The sequence below is a fragment of the Quercus robur genome, chromosome 2 (assembly GCF_932294415.1).
Source record: "Quercus robur chromosome 2, dhQueRobu3.1, whole genome shotgun sequence".
Lineage (NCBI taxonomy): Eukaryota > Viridiplantae > Streptophyta > Magnoliopsida > Fagales > Fagaceae > Quercus > Quercus robur.
The window spans coordinates 97,549,096-97,569,828 of record NC_065535.1 but is presented as its reverse complement, the minus strand read 5'-3'; the positions used below and the strand labels follow the sequence as shown (position 1 = coordinate 97,569,828).

Here is a 20,733-nt window from a genome sequence, read left to right as displayed (position 1 = left end):
CTAATCCCTCTTGTAGAAAAAATCATCCCACATGGTTCTCCATTCACCAAAACAGAATATGAAACTGTTTTCACACAACCCATCACAAGATTTATCCACCTCTCCCTAAAACCCATTTTTCTGATTATCCCCCTAATAATATCGCTCCACCCAGTCATATGCTTTATTCATATCCAGTTTTCATGCTATATAACCCTTCGACCCAACTCGCGAACATGACACGAACCCGACATGGGTTTTTGCGAGTTAGGGTTGGGCCTTAATGAGTTTGGATCATAAACGGGTCGACCTGAAAGTGACACGATAAGAAACGTGTCATAGACGGATCAACTCGCGTAATCCGCAATAAACATATTTGACACACCAATTTATTTGTATCAACCCGAAATGACCCACTTAACACAACCCGTTTAACTCGTATAACAAATAAATATTCATTTTATTTTAGATTTGTCAAATACCTTTTATATCCAACATATATTTTAAATTTAAAAGAAAAGTGAGTAATTATAAAAACTTACAAAGGATATAATTGGAAATTGAAACTTTACAAATCCTAGATCTCTAAGCCTTTCAAACCCTAAATCTCTAAACCATCTTATAAATATCTTTTTCTTTTTTTTTCTTTTTTTTTTTTTAATTTCAGCCGTAATACTCACTCTACTATCTTATAGTCTCATGCCCAATTCTCAAACTCAAATTCTCAAAGTGGTTATTGCGCTCTCTCTCTCTCTCTCTCTCTCTCTCTCTCTCTCTCTCTCTCTCTCTCTCTCTCTCTCTCTCTCTCTCTCTCTCATGTGTTTAGTGAGTTTTAGAATTAAAGAAAACCGTTTTCTTGGTGTTTCAAAATTCTACAATAATTTTTTCTACATAATGTTTTTGTTCTATAAACTTTAGTCTACTTTTTGCTCCAATTCTTTCAATATTGACACTTAGCATTTGGTGAGTTTCAAGGATATTATATTTTTGTTGAACTATGTTATTTTATTTTTGTTAAACTATGTTATTTTGAATTTAGGTTGAAGTGTATGCGCTTCTTTTGGAGTGTAAAGAACTTATTTCTAGATGAATGCTATATTTTTGTTGAACTATATTATTTTGAATGCAAGTTGAAGACTTAAAATGTATGCATTGCTTTTGGGATGTAAAAAAAAAATTTCTAGATGAATATTATATTTAATATTATGTAGGTTGAAATGGATTGTGTTACATTCGTGTCAACCCAACACAACTCGTTTATTAAGCGATCAAATGAGTTGGGTTAGGTCAACCCACCTTATTAACAGGTCGGATTAGGGTTGAAGGATCATGACACGATTATGAAATGGGTTGGGTTAGGGTTGAGCCATTTAATCGAATACCCCTACCTCGACACAACACGCTAACCCGAATTGACACCCCTAGGTGTTGATTTGTTGAACAACCCATTTCCCTCTCCATTGTCTCTCTTGTGTGTTTGTTTCTCCAGCGGCATAAAATCGTATTATCTTATCAAAATATAAATAAATGGATTAGTGCTTATTTCACCTCAATTATTACCTATTATTTCATAGTCCATGGTCAACAACAAGAAAAATAGCTCTTGTGTATAGGGATATTATCTCACATCGGTTGTGCGTATTAGAGTTTCAGCCCTTATAACTCCAAGCTACTACTACAAATCCTTTTGTAGTGGTACTCTGGTTATGTAATGTATTATAAGTATGTTTCTATATATTACTTCTCCATGCCTTTTTAATCAGATTTGATATAAAATAGTTTCTTAAAAATAAAAAAATTGATCTAAAACATTCTGCATCAACCTCAAAACTTTATCATTATTTTAATTAAATATTATTTTTCTCTCTACTTATAGATGTGTTTGTCAATTATAATTTGTATGTAATTACTCTGACTCTATAAGGGGCATAACTACAAGCTTAAAAAAATTAATACTATCATATAAATAATTTGAGGACTTCTTTTACATTTTATGTATTTATTATAATTTTTTTACATGAAAAGAATATTTTATATATATATATATATATATATTCTCAGATCTCATGATCATTTTTTTTTAAATAATTTTCTTACCTTACGTTGCACCTAGACTGTGAGTAAATCAATTAAAATTTTTTCTCAAATGATCAAAATAATTGAAAACTAAATTAAGAAAAAAAAAATCATAGTTGGAAAGATATTTCTTACATTTTATACACACCAAAAAAAAAAAAGCATTTCTTATTTATGTGTGTGTATATATATATAGCGGAGGAAGCAGCAGATTGGCAAGAGAAAGAGAGGACGAGAGAGAAAGAGGGAGGATGAAAAGAGGAAGAGAGAAGAGTGGAGGAAGTGGCAAATTGGTGAGTGGAGGCAGAGGCGGGTCAACGAGTGGAGGAGGCAGCAACGAAGGTGGATCGGCGATGGCACGAGCTAGGTCTTTCTCTCTCTCTCTCCTTCAGCTTGGTGTGTGTCAATGAGGAAAGTGGAAATTGATTTAAGGTAAAATCACTATGTAAACCAATTTTTGGGTCTAAAGGGTTTAATTTATGGTCAACTGAAATGGATTTTCAATTTGACTGTATTTTCATATGCACCTAAACACACACAATGATGTAAAATATTTTCCTAATTTCCATTTCAGCCTAAATAAACACAGCCTAAAGTTTAAACATTAAAAATAAAAAATTGAGGGGTCAAGTAGTAATTTTTGTTAGGCTATTCTTGTAAATGTATTATATAAAATATGCTAAATGAACCAAAATGCCAAAAATTTATATCTAGAGTCCGTTTTGGGTACAACATTTTAAAATGAAACTAAAACTTTTTACTGAAAGTACTGTATATAAAGTTAATAAATAACTGAAATAGTATAGCGAGATCCATAAATAGTACCAAAAAGTACAATGAAAACTATGAATAGTACAGATATTATTAATAGTGCAATGGAGCTGTGGTTTGCTCTTTGTGTTAGAATCATTTTCTCTCTCTTGTATACGTGTGTTTGTTTCTCAAAAAAAAAAAAAAAAAAACTATAAATAGTAGCAAACAAAAATAAGGTAACTGTTAAAAAAAAAAAAAAAAACTAGTTTTTTAAACTAATGTCAAAGACAACCCAATAAATTTATTGGGCTCTGCTAACTTAGTTCTTTAAAAAAAAGAGGAGGAAAACAAAAAGAAGGGGAAATTCCTTTTTAGCTGGGAATGACGCCGTTTTGAGGTTCTCTCTGAAATATTTAGCTGCGTCAGTCAGTCTGAGAGTCTGAAGGCGAAGGGAGGGAGGGAGGAAGGGAGCAGTTTTTGAAAAGAAAATGTCAAATGGCACAGGCACTGGACTTGAATCTCTTGTTGATCGTAAGCTTTTTCTTTCTTCCTCTCTTTAATTGTTTCTGTCCGCGTTTCCTTTCATGTCTTATTAACAACCTTAATTAGAATTAGGGTGTTTTTACAAATTTTAGTGCAAAACCTTTGACTATATTTGTTCTTCTCTTCTTTTTTTCCCCAATCAAAAACTAAAATTTGACGCTACACTATAGAGTCTAGATACATTGAACACTGTAAGTCTGTTTAAACATTTTGTTGTCATAGTAGATATTTTTTTTGTATTGAAAACCAAAAACGATTGCCAAATCAATTTGGAGATTAGAGTCAAGGCCCATTTGCTACACACAAATGTAGGTATGCCTAATCAGACTCTTTCTTCAATTTCTAAGCTTACCTCCCCCCCACAACCACAATCTTTACTTGGCAAAAAAGAAAAACTTTTCCAAACTGGTTTTATTTATGTGAACTCTTTTTGTATGCGTTGCCTGCAAGATAGAGAAATAAAGTGATCTTAACTTGAGGTACTTCTCTCTCTGTTCATGCTCTTTTGGATCAGTTGGTTTGGGCTTATATTTTCTGTATTCTTAAATTACTCCTTCATATGTGTGCAGAAACAATATCAGTTATCACAAATGATGGACGGAATATAGTGGTATGTTACCTGATAATATTACTCCTCAAATGCATGCAATGGCTACATCTTACTTGTATTTATTATTTTGGTTTTCCATTTTAGGGAGTCCTAAAAGGTTTTGACCAGGCTACAAATATTATCCTTGATGAATCTCACGAGCGTGTCTACTCCACAAAGGTTGAAAAAAGGCCTTCAGTGGCAGTTTCTTTTCTTTTACTCTTTTGGTGCATGAATAATTGGAGAAGTTGAATTCATAATCAAAAGCCTTTTCAACATTTGGCCAACCAATTAACTTCCTCAGACAGATTTCAGCATCTTATTCTTTCCTTGAGACATTCTTTTTGCAAGTGATACTGCACTGAGTTGAACTTAACAAACAAATACTGGCCTTTCACCCCAACTTAAAATAACTTCATTTCTCACCTCTTCTAATCTGCAGGAAGGTGTTCAACAACTTGTGTTGGGTCTGTACATAATCAGGGGTGACAACATGTAATACCTTTTAACTTTGTTTGTATCGTTTTTTTTTTTTTTTTTCCCTCTCTGGTAGGAGGAAGTGAGAAATGTTTTTTGGCATTTGACATGTTTTCCCACCACATGGTATAATATAATCTATATTCCTTGATTCTTGCAGAAGCATAGTTGGGGAATTGGATGAAGAGCTTGATTCTCATCTTGATATGTCAAAACTTAGGGCTCAGCCTCTCAAGCCTGTTATCCATTAACTGATTAGGAAAGGTGCAAACACTATGTGAGCGATTATCACCTACAAAGAAATGTCAGGACATTTAGGTATATGATGAAAATTCCGATGTGCTATATATATTATGCAGATTAGATTTTGAAAGTGCTACATATTCTGTCTGCACATATTTGTAAAACTGATTAAAGATCTTTCCATCAATTTCTCCTAATCAAAATGAATTATTATCCAAGCATGAATCAGTTGTCTACCATGATCCAATGATAAGCACATGTTATGGATGCCTTAGTATAGATTTATTGGTATGAAACCCCTGATTTTGAACCCAAGACTATGCCCAACAGCTATACTTTTAAAGTAATTTATCAATATTATTGTTGTTGTGATTAAAAGTTTTACAGGATAAGTGAATAGATGCAACTTTCGTTACATAGCAATGCTTAAAGAAGAAATTCCATGTCTCAGAGTTGCCTGAGTTCTGCTTAGTTTCATTTATACAGCAGGTGGGAGTAAGGACTTCTTACCATTTACCATACTGGTTATAATTGTTATGACGGCGAAAACCCCCTTTATGATATATGATGTGCATCTGCTTTTGTGATGTTGGCAAGCAGGCATTCTTTAAGTTTAGTTGTGTGTGCATGAAATCACATGTTACAGAAAATTAACATTTCTCGGGTCATGACATAAAGTCATCAAGTCTTAGGGCTTTCCTCCTGAGCTTTAAATGCTCGTTATTGTTTGGAGCATACAATATTCCATGTTTCATTCATCTTAGCTTTTGGATGTGTTTATATTATTTAGGTTGTCTGTGGATAATAGCAGGAGATGTTTGTAATTGCACGTGAACACGAGCAAAAATAACAGGGATATCTTTTTAGGTGGTTTCTTTCGCAACTGTAGTAGAATCACTTCAGTATTCTGTAAATAAACTGTCTCTCTCTTGTTTGCAAATGATCCGTCACTCTTCGGCAAAGGAATCGTGGTGTTTGGTGGCTTGTATTGCAACTTGTAAAATCAGAACTCATTGTACAGAGAAAATTTCCTTTTTCACCACCCTTCATCAAACTAGATCGAATAAACTTCCTCAAATGGATGAGGACTGATTCAGTGATTCTCCTAGGCTCATTTGGATTATAGATGAGGGAGAGGAAAATTTATCATGAAATGCCAGTGCATCAATTACCATTGACTAAAGCAACATTTATTTAACACATAACCCTTCGTCCCCATCATGTTTATAAGATGATGGTTCCAGGCTATTAGTTTTTCATATATCACTTTTTCCAAATGTCCAATGTTCACTAGTTGGTGAAGTGGATATCCTCCTCACAAGTGAACCATATAATGCAGATAAAGGAGCAAGAAAAAGAAAGCACTTTGTAATTAAAGGAAGAATGAAAACACATCACCATGGGTTCCTTTGCATATTTGTTGGCACTAGTGCTTCGTATGAAATAACAGCAGGCATTACAGCCTTTACAAAAGTTTTCTGTGCTATTTACATGGACAATCTAGAGCTCCCGAATTAATGATGCGGTAAATTACAAAACAGTGCTTATATGGTAAGATACAAGGATTGTGTTGATACACAAATATAATTTCCAAGGATTAGTTATTTAAATTTTTTTTTTTTTTTTTTTTTTTAAAAAAACTAGTTTAACACACAGGAAAATCCAAGAGGAATATCGTAAAATCACCAATTTTTATGGTCGGCCAAGCCATACGACCATTGTGTACGTGTAAGTGATTGATCGACGACATAATTTTGGTTGCAAGTTCAATTAATTTTTAAAAAGGATTTTAAGAATAATTAAAAATAATAATCAATTATAAAGCTAGGATTTGAAACCAAAAAAACAAAAAAAAACAAAAAAAAAAAAGGAAGAAAAGAAGAAAAAGATAATAGATGAAAAATGAAGAGAGACGGTATTTAAATAATGGGATCAACAATTAATTAGACATGACTAAGAAATGAATTTTCTTTTTTTAAATCAGAAATAAATAACAATGTAAAAATGATGACAAGGGTCAGTATATGGTATAATGGTCCACAACCCAAAAAAAAAAAAAAAAAAAAGGTTTGAGACTTGAGGCTGAGGCTGCTGTCCATACGTGTCATCTCTCTTTACTGTCCACAAAGCGCGCATTGTTAACTTGCACGCACCTACTCGAGTACTACTACGAACGAGGTTGAGGAAGATCAAGTACAGTAGCTGTTGGAGCAAAAACCAGAAAAGAAAAAAGATGGAACATCCTGTTATACTAACATGGGTGCAAAATTGAACTTTTAAGTAGAAGAAGTGAACAATTATAGAATTAGAAGCAAGCAATCAACAAAGAAGCAAGAACAGTTGGTGGGCTCATCCTATGAAACCAGTATCATTTCCATCATCCTATAGTGGGGATGGTCTTTCCTGCTTTACCAAGGCTTCTTCTTACAAGGTTATTCAAATGGCCTGCAGCAAGAAGCAGCAACAGCCTAAGGTAAGGTTTCACTTTTATTCATTTTAGATCATGTTTTTTCCCATTTACTCTCACACCCATTATCTTAATCTTTCACTTCCTGTCGTTACTCTTTGAATTAATGAAAGACTGTTTCCTTTTCAATTCTTTCAGCAGATTAAAGAAAAATATGAAGTGGGTTTTGTCATTTCAAACGAATGCACTTGGATGAAATGCCCTTTTCTTTTGTAAATTTGATGAAGTTACTCAATTTCATTGTGCCTTGAATAACTTCTGTTTTCATTATATGCCCAACTTGACATATTAATTGTTTTCCAAAACCGATTCTTTACCTTATTAGAATGTTCTTAGGCAGGAGGAACAATGTAATCAATCTACCAGACCCCAAGACTCGTCAAGATATAGAAATATAGAGGCTTGTCTTGTATGTTTTTGTTTTGTTCATTGCCCCCTTTTAGTTTATAGTTTATACAGGGCTTGCTTAATGCTTTCAAACTATATATGTAAAGTGATGCCTTTACCTTTTGAAAAAAAAAAACAAATAATGTCAGTGATGATTTTGCATCAATTCATCCGTAATGAAAATTCACAACTTATGTGTGACTATCGTAATTGATTGACACTTTTTAAGGAGTCATTTTGTGTTTTAAAGTGAGCGTTATCAATCCTACTGCAATCATATTCATTACTATCTGTATGCTTCATTCAGTGTTCATACTTTAAGAAAAGAGTTACGCTTCCGGAGCCAAAAAGATGCATTACAGGCACACATATCCCAAGGAATACTAATAGAAAAAAAAATCAAATTGTTGTTAAGGAATGAAGAGAAAGATTAACTGTTTTATATGTTCATAAACTTTTTTAAAGGAATCTTGAGAAAGCTAAATAATCCACATATTGTTTCAACCTCTCTAAGGACCTTGAGAACAGTTTGGAAGATGTTGGTCAAAACGCAATGCCCAATTTTGATCTAAGAGGGTTAATCCAATTTTGTATGAAAATCAGGGAGCATTCCATCTTTCTTTGGTAAATGTTTTTTTCTCCACATTAGGCAGCATATAAGAGGCTTTATGCTGTCAGGGTTCAGAGCCAACTCCTCTGAGAATTACATCAAATGTCAAGCAGAATCTGCAGTTTTTAAAGTTATGGAAGGTAGGTTACCTACTGAGATCTTTAAATCCGGTATTCATATATGTATCTTCTATCTCACCTGGTAAAGTTCATGTAGGAATTCCAAAAGAGAAAGTCAAGCACACCGAAGCCTGCTACCAGTTACCGCAAAAAGAAGGTGCAAAGGGAGGACCTTCCAGAAGATACAGAACTCTATCGTGATCCTACCATGACCCTTTACTAGTAATAATCTCTCCAGGTTTCTTTCCTATTTTGATTTGTTGTTTTAACCATTTTAAACTTCATGGAGAAGTATTTTCCTTTTAACCTAAATTTATTTTGCAGTACAAACCAGGGGATAGAGACCGCAGTCCCTGTGTTGCTTGTTGATGGTTATAATGTATGTGGCTACTGGATGAAGTTGAAGAAACACTTTATGAATGGGAGACTTGATATTGCTCGACAAAAGCTAGTGGATGAACTTATAACATACAGTATGCTAAGAGGTTTGTACCCCGGTTCTTCTATTAGTTTTATGAGGAGACTTCCTTATAAAGTATACTACGATCTTTTTTGAACTCTTATGCATGTTACATCCAGCAAAAGAGGAACATTTCATATACTATTGAACCTTCCCCCCCCCCCCCCCCCCCCCCCCACCCCCCAAAAAAAAGAAAAGAAAAGAAATATTTACTTTTTTGGATAGTTTTTTTTTTCTAAGATGGATGGTGTAAGCTTCTTAATGCAAATAAGCATCTGGAAGATGAACCGATGAAGATAATTAGATAGCATTTGAAAATTTGATGCAAACAAATCTAAATCAAGCGGAAATTGAAATGAAACTAAGGGCTAAGTTGCTTAGAAGCACAAGAATGGGAAATCAACTCTTCAAAAGCTCCCTCTTGAAACTAGCACTTAGGCTAAAATCTGTATTCTCATCTAAAACTGAGTTGCAAGTATATCAATGGGCTATTTATAGCTAGGGACTCAAGTACTAACTGCCCTAAGCGTTAACTAACTAAATTTGTATGCTGCCATGTGGCATAAGTCTAACAAACTCCTATTTGATTCTGTTACAAGTTGCAACTGCCTAACTATTTGTAACAACATATAAACTGTTACAGCTGTAACTAACTACAAGACATCCTTAAAATTTCCAAATACTTGTCATTTAATTCTTCACAAGGCTATTTACTACTGAGCTGCTGCCACAGCATAGGCTTGTTTTAGTTTTGATATATGATTGAAAATAAGCCTTGAGAGCTTTTCTTGAGAACTGTGTCCTCTTTGCAGAGGTGCTTAACCACCTATCAATTGTTCTAAGAAACTCACTTTCCAGCTAGTTCTAAATCATATCACAGCTCATCATATTTCCCTGCATCATAATCACAATTCACAAATAACCCCATTAGGTTTTTCTGCATGTGTCAAAGGCACTTGAAGGAATGAGAATCAATTGTAGAAGACCATACTCTGTGTGTCAAAGCCTCTTAATGTAGAAGATTTTGTGTAAATGACCCAAATAATGGTTGAGATAAGGTTCGAGTATTAAGTTCAAAACACACTCTGCACTTGTAACTTTGGAGTAGATTTTGTGTAAATGACCTACATAATGGAGATAAGGTTTGAGTATGAAGCTGAATGTAGAAATTTAATTTTACAATACTGAAAAAAGATTACAGAAAATGATTGGTTTGGTATCACTGTCACTCTCCTGCTGTTATTCATTTGTGCTGGCCTCTATAAGCTTAAGATATTTGTGCTTCTTTTTTTTTTCCCTCCCTTTTCCTTTTCTGTTAATTATAAGTTCCATTAACCCAAGAGATTTCTGCTCCAAGATGTACCAAAACTCTGCTCAAGTTGTCTTGTTCCTGGGATTCCTGGAAATATGCCTCATAAACCTCAGTTATAACTGGAGTTGAAAATTTGAATTTAATTCCAGAATCATGGCAGATTTGGATTGGACATGTTGCTGGTTAGGATACTAAAAGGCTCCCTAATCAGTTGGAATTGAAGCTTAGTTGAATTAATTAGCTGGATATATAATTTACTATTTGATAGACTATGTCATTTTATCTAGTTCTTACAGTAGTTCTTGAAATTTTCTTCGTAAACCCTGGTGGGGAAGGGGAGCTGTATATGGTTGAATCAGACTATCTCTAAATAGTCTCTTGAAAAAAGGAATGCTGATATATGGGGCTTGGTACAAGGTTTACTGTTGAGTTATACTTAATGAGAGCAAAGCTATGTAAATGAGTTCTTGCTCAAATGACACCTCCTCTCCTTGTAAAAGTAAGGAGAAGGGTGAGGTCATGAGTTCAAGACCCACTGGGTGCATGTGTAACTTTAACAAATTTTTTTTTCTTTTTTTAATAAACAATGTAAATGTTCAGTGAGTCACATAATCTAATAGTTACCTAATGAATGGCATAATGTTTACCTAAAATTTCATACGTACTGTGTAAACTACACTGACAACTAATAAATTAAAAATTGCGTATAAGGCTGCCTAACATGACATCTCCTAGGCCTACAAAAGTGAGAGTTTTGTGCACTGGGTAGTGGGTACGACCTTTTTTTATTATTTATTTATAATTTTCTGTTTGTATTTGCAACTTCTACCTCACTATGTTGTTTGAAACATTTGCAGAGGTGAAAGTGGTAGTTGTATTTGATGCCATGATGTCGGGACTCCCTACACACAAGGAAAATTTTGTTGGGTACTATTTATAACCCTTGGCTACAGTTATGAACTTCTTAAATTGCATGATATTCCCATACAATCTTAAGTTTGTTTGTTTGTTGGAATTAAAGTAAAAAGAAAATCTGTTTGGTTATGGTTATATGTGTGTCTATATAGTACATATATTAATCCATGTCCCTTCTTACATTTTTTGTATTCCTATGTAAGATGATTCCTAGTCTTCATGAACAAGCTTATTTATAGAATAAAGACATTTTGATTGGTAATAGCTTTACTTAAGTAATCACATTTTGATATTTATGTAATAATATATGAAAAAATGAACAAACATGTCTATGCAAAGTGTGTCCTAATTTTGTGCATCTATATGACTTTCATATTGTTCCAGTAAAACTAATTGAATTTGTGTCCATGGATTTTTTTTCACTTATGTCCAGAGGTTATTGTATTAATATATGATATACCTGTATTACAAATAGATCACATGTTAGTCCCATCTTGACTTTGAATTGTTTCTGTTTACTGGTCTGGCAAGATGTACTGGCTTAATTATTCTTGCTTTGTATATGCCCAGTATCTGTGCAAGTAGCTTCCTTTGATATGACAAATAAGCAAAGGACCTGCAAATCAACTTTATATTGAACGGTTATCTGTCCTCTAGATGCTATGACACTGCTTTTTTTTTTTTTTCCCCTTTTTTGGGCGTGGTTATGACTTTGTCATCATAAAGGTTATATTAAAAGTCAGGATTTTTTGAATCTTAATCCTCTATTTTATCTGGGGCATGATATTTCCATATTGTTGATAAGATTCATTTAATTTTGAAAATTCATAATGTGGCAGTGTCGATATAGTATACTCTGGTGAATCATGTGCTGATGCATGGATTGAAAAAGAGGTAAGGGATAATTTTGAGCTGGTAGAATTCCAGATCTGCGCTCTGGTTTGTCTAAAGATAGAAATTATTGTTTTACATGTGGATTGACTGCCATGTTGAATTATTTTTTGTTAGTTGGTTGTCTCTTCCATTCGTCCATGTTATGAATATAAGTTATGCTACTATTGTAGTCCTGCTTTACTTTGACTAAATTTTTGTCCACTTCTCAAATCATAACCAACCTATAATAATTTAAAGTCACTGTAACGTGAAGAAAATCTTCCCCACTTATATGGGGCTACAATTTCCTTAGCTGGCTTTGAAAAATCTTAGTGTGTGGATCTGTATTGCTGTAACCTGCTGGCTGAGCAGGCCCTAAAAAGTGAAAATTTGAGAACAATGGAGGTTCTGTCAATAGGGGCCTCACCTCTCTTCTATACCTAGGAGTCACATTTCATGGAACTAAATCATGCATGCAATACAGTAGGTAAAAAAAAGAGAAATTTTTATTATCAGGAATTGCAGTTGTAATCTGTGCATTTTGGGCAGTATACATTGTGATTTCTTTTTAGATTTCATTTTTCTCCTGAGTTTTCCCTTGTAATTCTTGAGAGAATATTGCATAATCATGTTGTTTATCTATTCTTTTAATACTTATAAAGAAAATTAGAATCTCAGTTGTAATACATGACTTCATTTTTACACCTGACACGGTTACCCTCGTTCAAACATTTTCTATGTGAGTCTGTTGTGAAAATTTGTTCTCTGATGGGCCAATGAGCTTTAGCTCAAATGATTCCTCCAACATTGTAAGAGCAAGGTGAAGGGTAAGATCATGGGTTCAAGACTCACTAGGTGCATATAACTTACCAATAATATATATAAAAAGTTATCCTTATGGATTTTGTGTTTGTATTTATTTCCCAGTTTCATGTGTAATTTTGTTCTCTCTTTTTTTTTTTTTTTGGCCAATATTGTTACAGGTTGCAGCTTTGAAGGAGGATGGATGCCCCAAAGTTTGGGTTGTCACTTCTGATAATAAACAGCAGCATGCAGCACATGGAGCAGTATGCATTCTTTCCATAGAGATTTTTTTTTTGTCAAAATAGGATAGTTCTTTGTTAATCTTGTGATGCAGGACAATAAACTCTAATTACTCTAATTTGTGTTTGAGTTACAAAAGAATAATAAAACTAAGTGATAGGACTTAGGAATCAGCACATCGAGTTTGCTTGGAATCAACATCAAGCGATAAGAACAGAAAAATAGAAAGTAGGAATTAGAACCTAGGCTTGGATGGATCAGCACCAAGCATGGGATAGGAACCCAGGAATCGCACACGGGTTTGCTTTGAATTAACACCAAGCAGTAGAAGAAAACTTCCAACCAAAATTTTATAAATCCATCGTCAACTATCCAGAAGACTGATGTTGAGCCCCTTTAAATAGTGTCCCCAAATAACATCAAACATGGAAAGTAAACAAACTCATAATGGGATTACATCATATATGAAATTAAAATTCAAATAGTAATCTAATTGCTCTAATAGCATCTATCAGCATCAATCGCAATCAATTAGGTTCAACAAAATCAATCCTCATTAATAGGGTGTTTTTGGTGCCTGCACCATCTTCTGAGAAAATTATTTACAACCATTTTAAAATGTATTGAATATCTTCCGTCTAGCCAACTGCTGCAGCAATTAAGAAAATTTTCAATTTTAGTGTGGCATCGCTGGTCATATTGTATGATCTCTAGTCCTAAGCCCAATAAGTTATTGATTCCTTCAATCTTTTGGATACGTAGTTTCTGGTATTAAGTGTGGTCTTTGCATGCCTAAAATGAGAGTTTGTTGTGTGGGTTCAAAACTCATTAGGTGCATGAGTAACTAATAAAATTTTATTGTTGGATTAAGATATGCTATTACCAATTTTTAATTTATAATTTATTCTGCTCCCTCTTCTTTTTGCTTGTTTTAGATTTTATTTTTTCCAGCAGAACCACAAATGAAACACATTCTCTCCTTTTAATCATCCCTGATGCCCCAACCCCAAAGCCCCGTGTCATCTGTCAATTCTCTTTCTTCAAGTCCCTTTTTATCTAGTGAAAAAAGAAAGCCCCCGTTTCAGTCTTTGCCGGCTAGTTAACCCATTTGAATTACTTATCAAAAAAGTTATCCCATTTGAATTCCAGTTAGTGCCACAATTTTGATAAGTCATTTTGGATTGCTGAATTGCCCCTTTGTATCACAAAACCTTGTTTTCCTGTTTTATCAATTATCTGATTCTCTTCAGCTTAAAGTTTACCAAGACTACAAATTTAAATAGAATGTTTTCTCCAATTTGTTTATCCACTTATTTATATTTTTCCAGTGGCTTTTTTAGTAGCTATTTTTTTAAAACGTATTCCAGCTTCCTCCATCCCATCTTTTAAGCTTTTAATTGTTGCATACTTTCGGGCTACATTTTATTCTTGGTCTATCTCGGGAAAATTCTTTCAAAATAAAGTCATAATGTAACTACCGAGGAAAGTGCTAGCCAAATCTGCACTTTCACTCCAAAATTGCTAGTCAAGTTACATTTGGGGCTCCTCGTAATCACTATAAACCCAAGATCCACCTAGTAAACATCCAATATGGGACTCAGCACACACCCACAGAACACATACTCAAACAATCCAATCAAATCTTTGGGGTATCAGTATCACTCATAACTTTTGTCTTATTTGCAATAAGATTTCTCTTGTAATCAGTTTTTGGTGCTTTTACTATATTAGAGTTTCTGCTCCTAGTTTGATATTTAAAATGCTGCTGTAATGTTGCATTTAGTTCTAAATCTGGCCAGTTTACATTTTCTATATTATGTTCCTTTTACCTTAAGCTTCCATGCTGTATTGTGGGATGGTCCAGCGTGTCATTTCATATAGTGTCAGTACTCCCTCTTTTGCCTTGAATGTTTGGAAAACAAGTGGTAGTTATCTTGTACAAATAATTTATGCTAGTAATGGACTTCAATGATGGTTGCATCATGCTTTTTATTAATGGCCACTGGACATATAATGTTATAACATTTTCCAGGGTGCCTTTGTTTGGAGTTGCAAGGCATTGGTTTCTGAGGTGAGGCATTAATTTCTGACATGAGGAAGTTTGGTAATGCTGTCTATTATTTTATTATCATTGTTATTGTCCATATTCCTGCCCTTCTCACCAATGAATTATGTAGTTACAATCATGTAGGTGCACGTAATAAAATTGAATCTCTTATTAAAAAAAAATTCTATGTATAGAATTTGATTTTACAAAACCATTGTGCAAGATGGGGTCAGGTTGACAAATGAGGCCCAATGAATTATGTAGTTACAATCATGTAGGTGCACCTGGAATGACTCAAATTCTCTGTATAGAGTTTGATTTAACAAAACCATTGTGCAACATGGGGTCAGGTTGACAAATGAGGCCCCATTGTGTATGGACATCAAAACCTGTCTTTCTGGTGATGGCTACCATTTAATTATAATTGCTTTATATCACAATGATGATGTTCTACATAGATTAGAGGTTCATCCCATTTTCAACAAAAGCAAATCTTTGATATCTAGAGAGAGAATTTTTTATTTTTAATTATTATTTTTAACCTTTTCGTTTGTTAAAATGACAGAATATTAATTGCAATGTGAAGACACAAATATAAATAAGCAACATTGATACAATAAAATTTAACTTCTTCATATAACCTGGAGCCATAATCATGTTCTGTTTTCCCTGCTGATTAACATCTACATGGCTGTCCCAACTTTATGTTTCATGTTACTCAACTATACTCAATTAAGCATTAATCCCAACAAAATCGAGATTTGCTCCATGAATCATTTTTTAACTAATTGGGGTCGGTTACATGGATCTTATTCTATATTCTATCCTATCTAGGGTTATACTCTCAGTCACTTCCCTTTTATTCATACATTTAATTCATTTAAACTCAATAGTGTCTTTTAAGTCTTTTACTTATGGATGATTAAACAAGGCACAACAAAGTTTTTTATTTTAGCATTCTTATAGACTACCGCATAGAATTCCTACTAAAATACACTGCTTATATTGTTCCTATGGTCTTGCATGTTGGTGATTGACCTATTGTTCAACTTCATATTGTATTATTACACATTATAAAAGAGATGTATCAAACTACATCAGAATTCAACCCCACTAGTAAGCTTCTGACTTGTTCTTTGATGATGAGGATTTACCGGGACAGTGTACTTCATGTATGTCATGTATATTTTGTTTTGATAGGTATGTTTGTCATGTATTTTAATTCTGTTTATGTGGTTTGGGTATAGATTAAAGCATCACAGAGGGAGGTTGAGATGATGCTTCAAGAACAAAGGTGTGTCTGTTTATGATGAATGTTTACAAACATATCTGCTGTGCATTAAAAAATTAGGAATTAAATGTATGCCATTTTTGTCTTCACATTTTGATTTTTTATACTCCCAACTAACTGAAAAACGTGGACCACATGGCTGACATTTAACTCAAGTCTCCATAAAGATCTGTCCTCATAGATTGTTGGAGGAGATCTGAAGTTATTATGCGTTGTTTGAATAAAATGCAGTGACTTCTTTCTCTGATGCATATTATTAATACCGTGATGAGGGCACATATTTTAGAGCAGATTACTCAATAGGAGTTGTTTGATGAAGTATCATGACTTTTCTACTCGGCACCAAGGACTGAAAGCTGTAGTGTAGGACAGCCTCTTGAATAAGGTGATAGCACAGTGAAGTTTAAAAAGTTCTACTTTATTAGGCTATCATTTTTTACTCTAGTGGATCATATATGTGATTGGAGGAGTTGTGTGCTGTTGAAGTTCAAAGAATTGGAACTGTAGTGATGTGGTGATGGTTTTGGCTTCAGAGGGAGTCTTCATGCCAGGCCTAGTAAGAATTAAACTAATGCAAGTTGACCACTATAAATGAAGGAAAAAGTTCAACTCCAAACCAGTTTGGAGCTATCTTCCTCAACCTTCTGTATGGTGATTGAAAAGAGCATCCATGTGTAGTCTTGGTCACAAGACTTTCTTAACAAGTCAGTTGACTTGTTTAAATAATACACATAGATAGTTTTATAAATCAGCATGTAGTGGATTAAAAGACATTCCTCCAAATCGGTTTGAAGCTTAACTTTGTAAGTAAATGAATAAGAAAAATAAAGAGGTTCAAGTCCTTTCATGGTATTTTAATTTTTTACTATCATAGGTTTATATACATGTAAACCTTTTTATATACTGTACATCTTTTACATGGATTCATAGTTAAAAAGCCTGATCCTAATTGTAGTTTTGTACCTTAATTAATAATTGGCCAACAAACTATTTTGGTCCTTGTATATTTGTCACAGTTTCAATTCTGCCTTTTTACTTTAAATTTTATCAAATTTGTTCTTCAACTTTGAAAATCAAGGTCACTCAATTATAAATTGTGTCAATTTTGTTCTTCCATTTTTTAAATCAAGTTAATTTTATTCTTAGAAAGTGACTTTGATTTGAAAGTTGAGAGTCGAAATAGACACAATAAAATGTTTGTCATGGTTTTATGTCAGAGTTTTTCCTGGTTTCTTATGCTCGCCTCCCCACCCCCTTCCCGTGGGGCCAATGAGCTCTGGCTCAAGACATACTTGCTTTCCTCATAAGAATAGATTGGAAGGGGGATTGAATCCACTGGCTACATGGTGCCCGGGGGGTGGTGTGGAGGAACTTCTAAAAAATATATATTTATGATAAGATTATAATGAATAGCGATGCCAAATGTGGTTCACCAGTATCTTCATCTTTTCAGATCTACTTCTTTTCAAGGTAAATTGTTAAAGCACAATCTTGATTCAGAAGTTGTAGATGCTCTTAAAGATTTGAGGAGGAAGCTATCCGAAAATGAGTCAAAGACTCAAAGTAGCCGATCAGGTTGAATTTATATTTCTCTTTTACTTTTAACCCCTTTACTTTAACAAGTACAGCCTTCATGAGGCAGTTATATTTATGGAAGATTTAAAAAAAAAAAAATAAATAAATAAAATTGAATCCTTTATATTGCACCATGCTTATTCTACATCTTAATAATAAGGCTATGCACCTTTTTCTTTGCAGGTAGATGAGAGATCATGCTACTAGTAGATTAGGAGCGTGTTTGGCGTGGAAGAAGGAAGTACTTTTCTAATTGAGCTCAGGTCTAATTATGGTTTAAGAGCTGTGTGCCATGACAACTGACTTCAATGAAGTAGTATAGGAAATCTCATTGGCTGTGTCAACCAAGATATTGGTTGCAGATAAACCTATGACCTAAAGAAAGCACTGCCAATTTTATTGGGAGTTGCCAATGAAGGGCTGTAAATGTGTACACTATATGTAATAAAATGCTTATTTGAACTGGTGTTTATCATACAATATTGTTCCTTTCTTTTTCCTAAAATTTAATGAAATAATTATAGAAATTAAATTCTTATAAGTTTGTGATTCTTCGAATCTTCTATGTTAGCCTTTACCTGTTAATGTGTGAACTTTTGTAATCCTAGAAAAAAATTTTGAGCACGAACCGTGCATGAGATACAACATTTTTTCTCAATTGTTAATTGGTATTTTATGATTTGAGCAATATCATTTTAACATGACTATTTTTAATATACACCAATCACAACAGATCATATCAGTTGTTATGAAAAAGGTTGTCCCTAGACTTATTGTTTGAATGCCTACATTACCGATCGAGCTGGAATGATTTTCTAAAAAGCTGTAGTATTATATGCCTTGCAACACCTACTTCAAAAACTATTTGGAAGTCTAGCCTAGAAGACAACTTCATCTAATCCTGTTATGTTTGTAGGCATCATAAACCTACTAGGATAATGGAAAGAATAGAATATGGCCTGGAAAAAACATACAGCTATTCTAGCTGGGCCTCTCAACTTAGTCCAAGTCCAGAATTACTTCGATCTGGCTGGGCTTCCAGTTCACGTGGTTCAGATTTGCTAAACTAAAAATCAGAAGCAAAACTATATATTTTGGTTTTTATATATTAATTTACCGTAGCCACGTAGGCAGAGACATGGAGCACATGTACATGATATTTAAAGAGAGTGAGAAAGAGCTTTGCCAGTTTCGTTGAATCTCTATGAATGAATGTAATATAAGAGAGTCTCATATCCAATATCTTAGTACACTCATTAAATATTGAATAAATGCCACCGCTGATTCAAGAGTATCAAAAATGCTTGCATGTGGGTCGTCTTGCTGTCCTGTCAGACACAGACTCGGACTAGTATATAATCAGACGACTGGCACCAATGGACCGAGATAAGAAATTAATAATATTAATATATATTGTCATACCACTTTTTTTTGGACAAGTAATTACCTTACCTCGCACATTACCATGCACGATTAACAAATTGTATGAGAGATCTTCTCTTCATAGTTTATGAAGCATGCATTAATTAGGAAACCAGATAATTACTAGTTACATCTTCTTCTTTTGTCAGTCTTGAACATATATACAAGTTAGTGTGTTGTAATAACTACAAATGTCATTGTTTTCTCAATTTCAATCAGACCTATCTTTATTCCTTACTTGGAGATCGATTGAGGGCCATGTAGAAAGGTTAGTGTGTGACGGATTAGCTTCAAACTCGGTCTTCTTAAGTATATTTTGTATTTTCGCAAATTTTCTGTTTTTGTCCTAAGTTGGCATTCTGATAACCTTCTTAAAAGTATCATTCCTCACTAACAGTAACTCGAGAAAAATTAATATTGATGACAATTGTACAATACTCCAAAAAAGATTAATTAATTAAATTATAATTGAGATTTTTTGTAATTATTTATATATATACATAACCTAGTTCAACGACTTCGTAAACGCTTGATGTTGGACTTAAGCATATATCAACAAAATACAGTGATGCACACTTATTCAACCTATAACTCACATGAGGAATCACAAAGTAAGAGTTAAATGAAGCCAAAAAAAGTTAGTGAGCTCTAGATATTATATGGCATTTACCGACCAAATTGTATTGTAGTAGTAGAATAAATGAGAAAAGGGCCAGAGGAGCAAAATATTGGAGGGAGCAGTGCATTTAGGAGTGTCAACTTCTTGCAGTACTGGTTGTCAAAAAGGATCACGAGATACTTGGCTGTTCAGTAAAAGTAGCTATTGCTAGGAGATAGAGAGAAAAAGGTGCAAAACCAAAGAGGGAGAGAGAGAGACAATACTGGAAGGAGTTGAGAGAGGCTGAGACACAGAGCCAACAAGAGGTTAGTTCCAAGTCCTATAACTGGAAGAACAATAAATGGGAAGTCAGAGAGTCAATGGATGGTCAGGGAGTCAGATGGTCAATATATTTGACCCGCTTTAAATCATTTTGATCAACCCCAATAATAAATGGATAGAAATGAAATCCAACGGTGGGTGGTGGACCCTTTTCACCATTGTTTGTTGTCCTATTTGTGAATTGTGATTGCTCCTGTCAGGTCAGGTCGCCTTCTGCTTCCTTTGTCTTCCATCGATCTTGTCCTTATGCGCTGCGGTGTCACAATTACTTTACAATGCCTCTATTCATTCAGAAAAGATATGATATTTTTTGCAATTAAGAGTCGGCATGCATGTAGATTAATTATAAACCTATAACTTCAACTAACTACAACATGAATATGCCCAACTTATTAGCTTTTTCTGCCTATTCATATCACAAAATTACAACTAGTAGTAGTGTACCAGTACTGAATTTTATATTACTGACAAGTCAATCATACAACATATATATATTGCCTTGCGTTTGAACTTTGAACCCCATCTATTATTATTATATAATAAAGGTAGTCAGTCAGTCTCTGACCATGCATGGGTCCAGTCTTCGTGGGGGCCGGGTCGGCATAATGTGG

General features: G+C 33.9%; 2 protein-coding genes across 3 annotated transcripts; both read left to right on the top strand.

Moving 5' to 3' along the window:
- The first annotated feature begins 3,178 nt into the window (after window positions 1-3,178).
- LOC126716120 (sm-like protein LSM8) lies at window positions 3,179-4,885 on the top strand. The gene is made up of 5 exons (XM_050417128.1): window positions 3,179-3,339; window positions 3,921-3,961; window positions 4,046-4,120; window positions 4,383-4,435; window positions 4,578-4,885. The coding sequence occupies exons 1-5, from the start codon at window positions 3,297-3,299 to the stop codon at window positions 4,666-4,668; spliced, it is 303 nt and encodes a 100-aa protein (XP_050273085.1). The 5' UTR covers window positions 3,179-3,296; the 3' UTR covers window positions 4,669-4,885.
- A 1,847-nt stretch (window positions 4,886-6,732) lies between these two features.
- On the top strand, window positions 6,733-18,301 carry LOC126716119 (uncharacterized). 2 transcript variants are annotated; one of them, XM_050417127.1, is made up of 11 exons: window positions 6,736-7,133; window positions 8,193-8,264; window positions 8,341-8,465; window positions 8,568-8,728; window positions 10,873-10,942; window positions 11,770-11,824; window positions 12,787-12,870; window positions 14,880-14,918; window positions 16,142-16,188; window positions 17,639-17,760; window positions 17,944-18,301. In XM_050417127.1, exons 1-11 carry the CDS (start codon window positions 7,017-7,019, stop codon window positions 17,949-17,951), a joined length of 900 nt encoding a protein of 299 aa, XP_050273084.1. In that variant the 5' UTR covers window positions 6,736-7,016; the 3' UTR covers window positions 17,952-18,301. The 2 variants fall into 2 exon arrangements, 1 of the variants encoding a protein (XP_050273084.1); XR_007652009.1 differs by lacking the exon at window positions 16,142-16,188 and having other exon boundaries at window positions 6,733-7,133.
- Window positions 18,302-20,733: the final 2,432 nt, after the last annotated feature.

What these genes read in the sequence shown, in the direction of transcription:
- LOC126716120 (XM_050417128.1), top strand. Translation starts at nt 3,297, where the DNA reads ATGTCAAATGGCACAGGCACTGGACTTGAATCTCTTGTTGATC. An exon ending in ATGATGGACGGAATATAGTG is followed by an intron (nt 3,962 to 4,045) that starts GTATGTTACCTG and finishes TTTCCATTTTAG; the next exon opens with GGAGTCCTAAAAGGTTTTGA. An exon ending in AGCGTGTCTACTCCACAAAG is followed by an intron (nt 4,121 to 4,382) that starts GTTGAAAAAAGG and finishes TCTAATCTGCAG; the next exon opens with GAAGGTGTTCAACAACTTGT.
- LOC126716119 (XM_050417127.1), top strand. Translation starts at nt 7,017, where the DNA reads ATGAAACCAGTATCATTTCCATCATCCTATAGTGGGGATGGTCTTTCC. An exon ending in GCAAGGCATTGGTTTCTGAG is followed by an intron (nt 14,919 to 16,141) that starts GTGAGGCATTAA and finishes GTTTGGGTATAG; the next exon opens with ATTAAAGCATCACAGAGGGA. An exon ending in ATGATGCTTCAAGAACAAAG is followed by an intron (nt 16,189 to 17,638) that starts GTGTGTCTGTTT and finishes TCATCTTTTCAG; the next exon opens with ATCTACTTCTTTTCAAGGTA.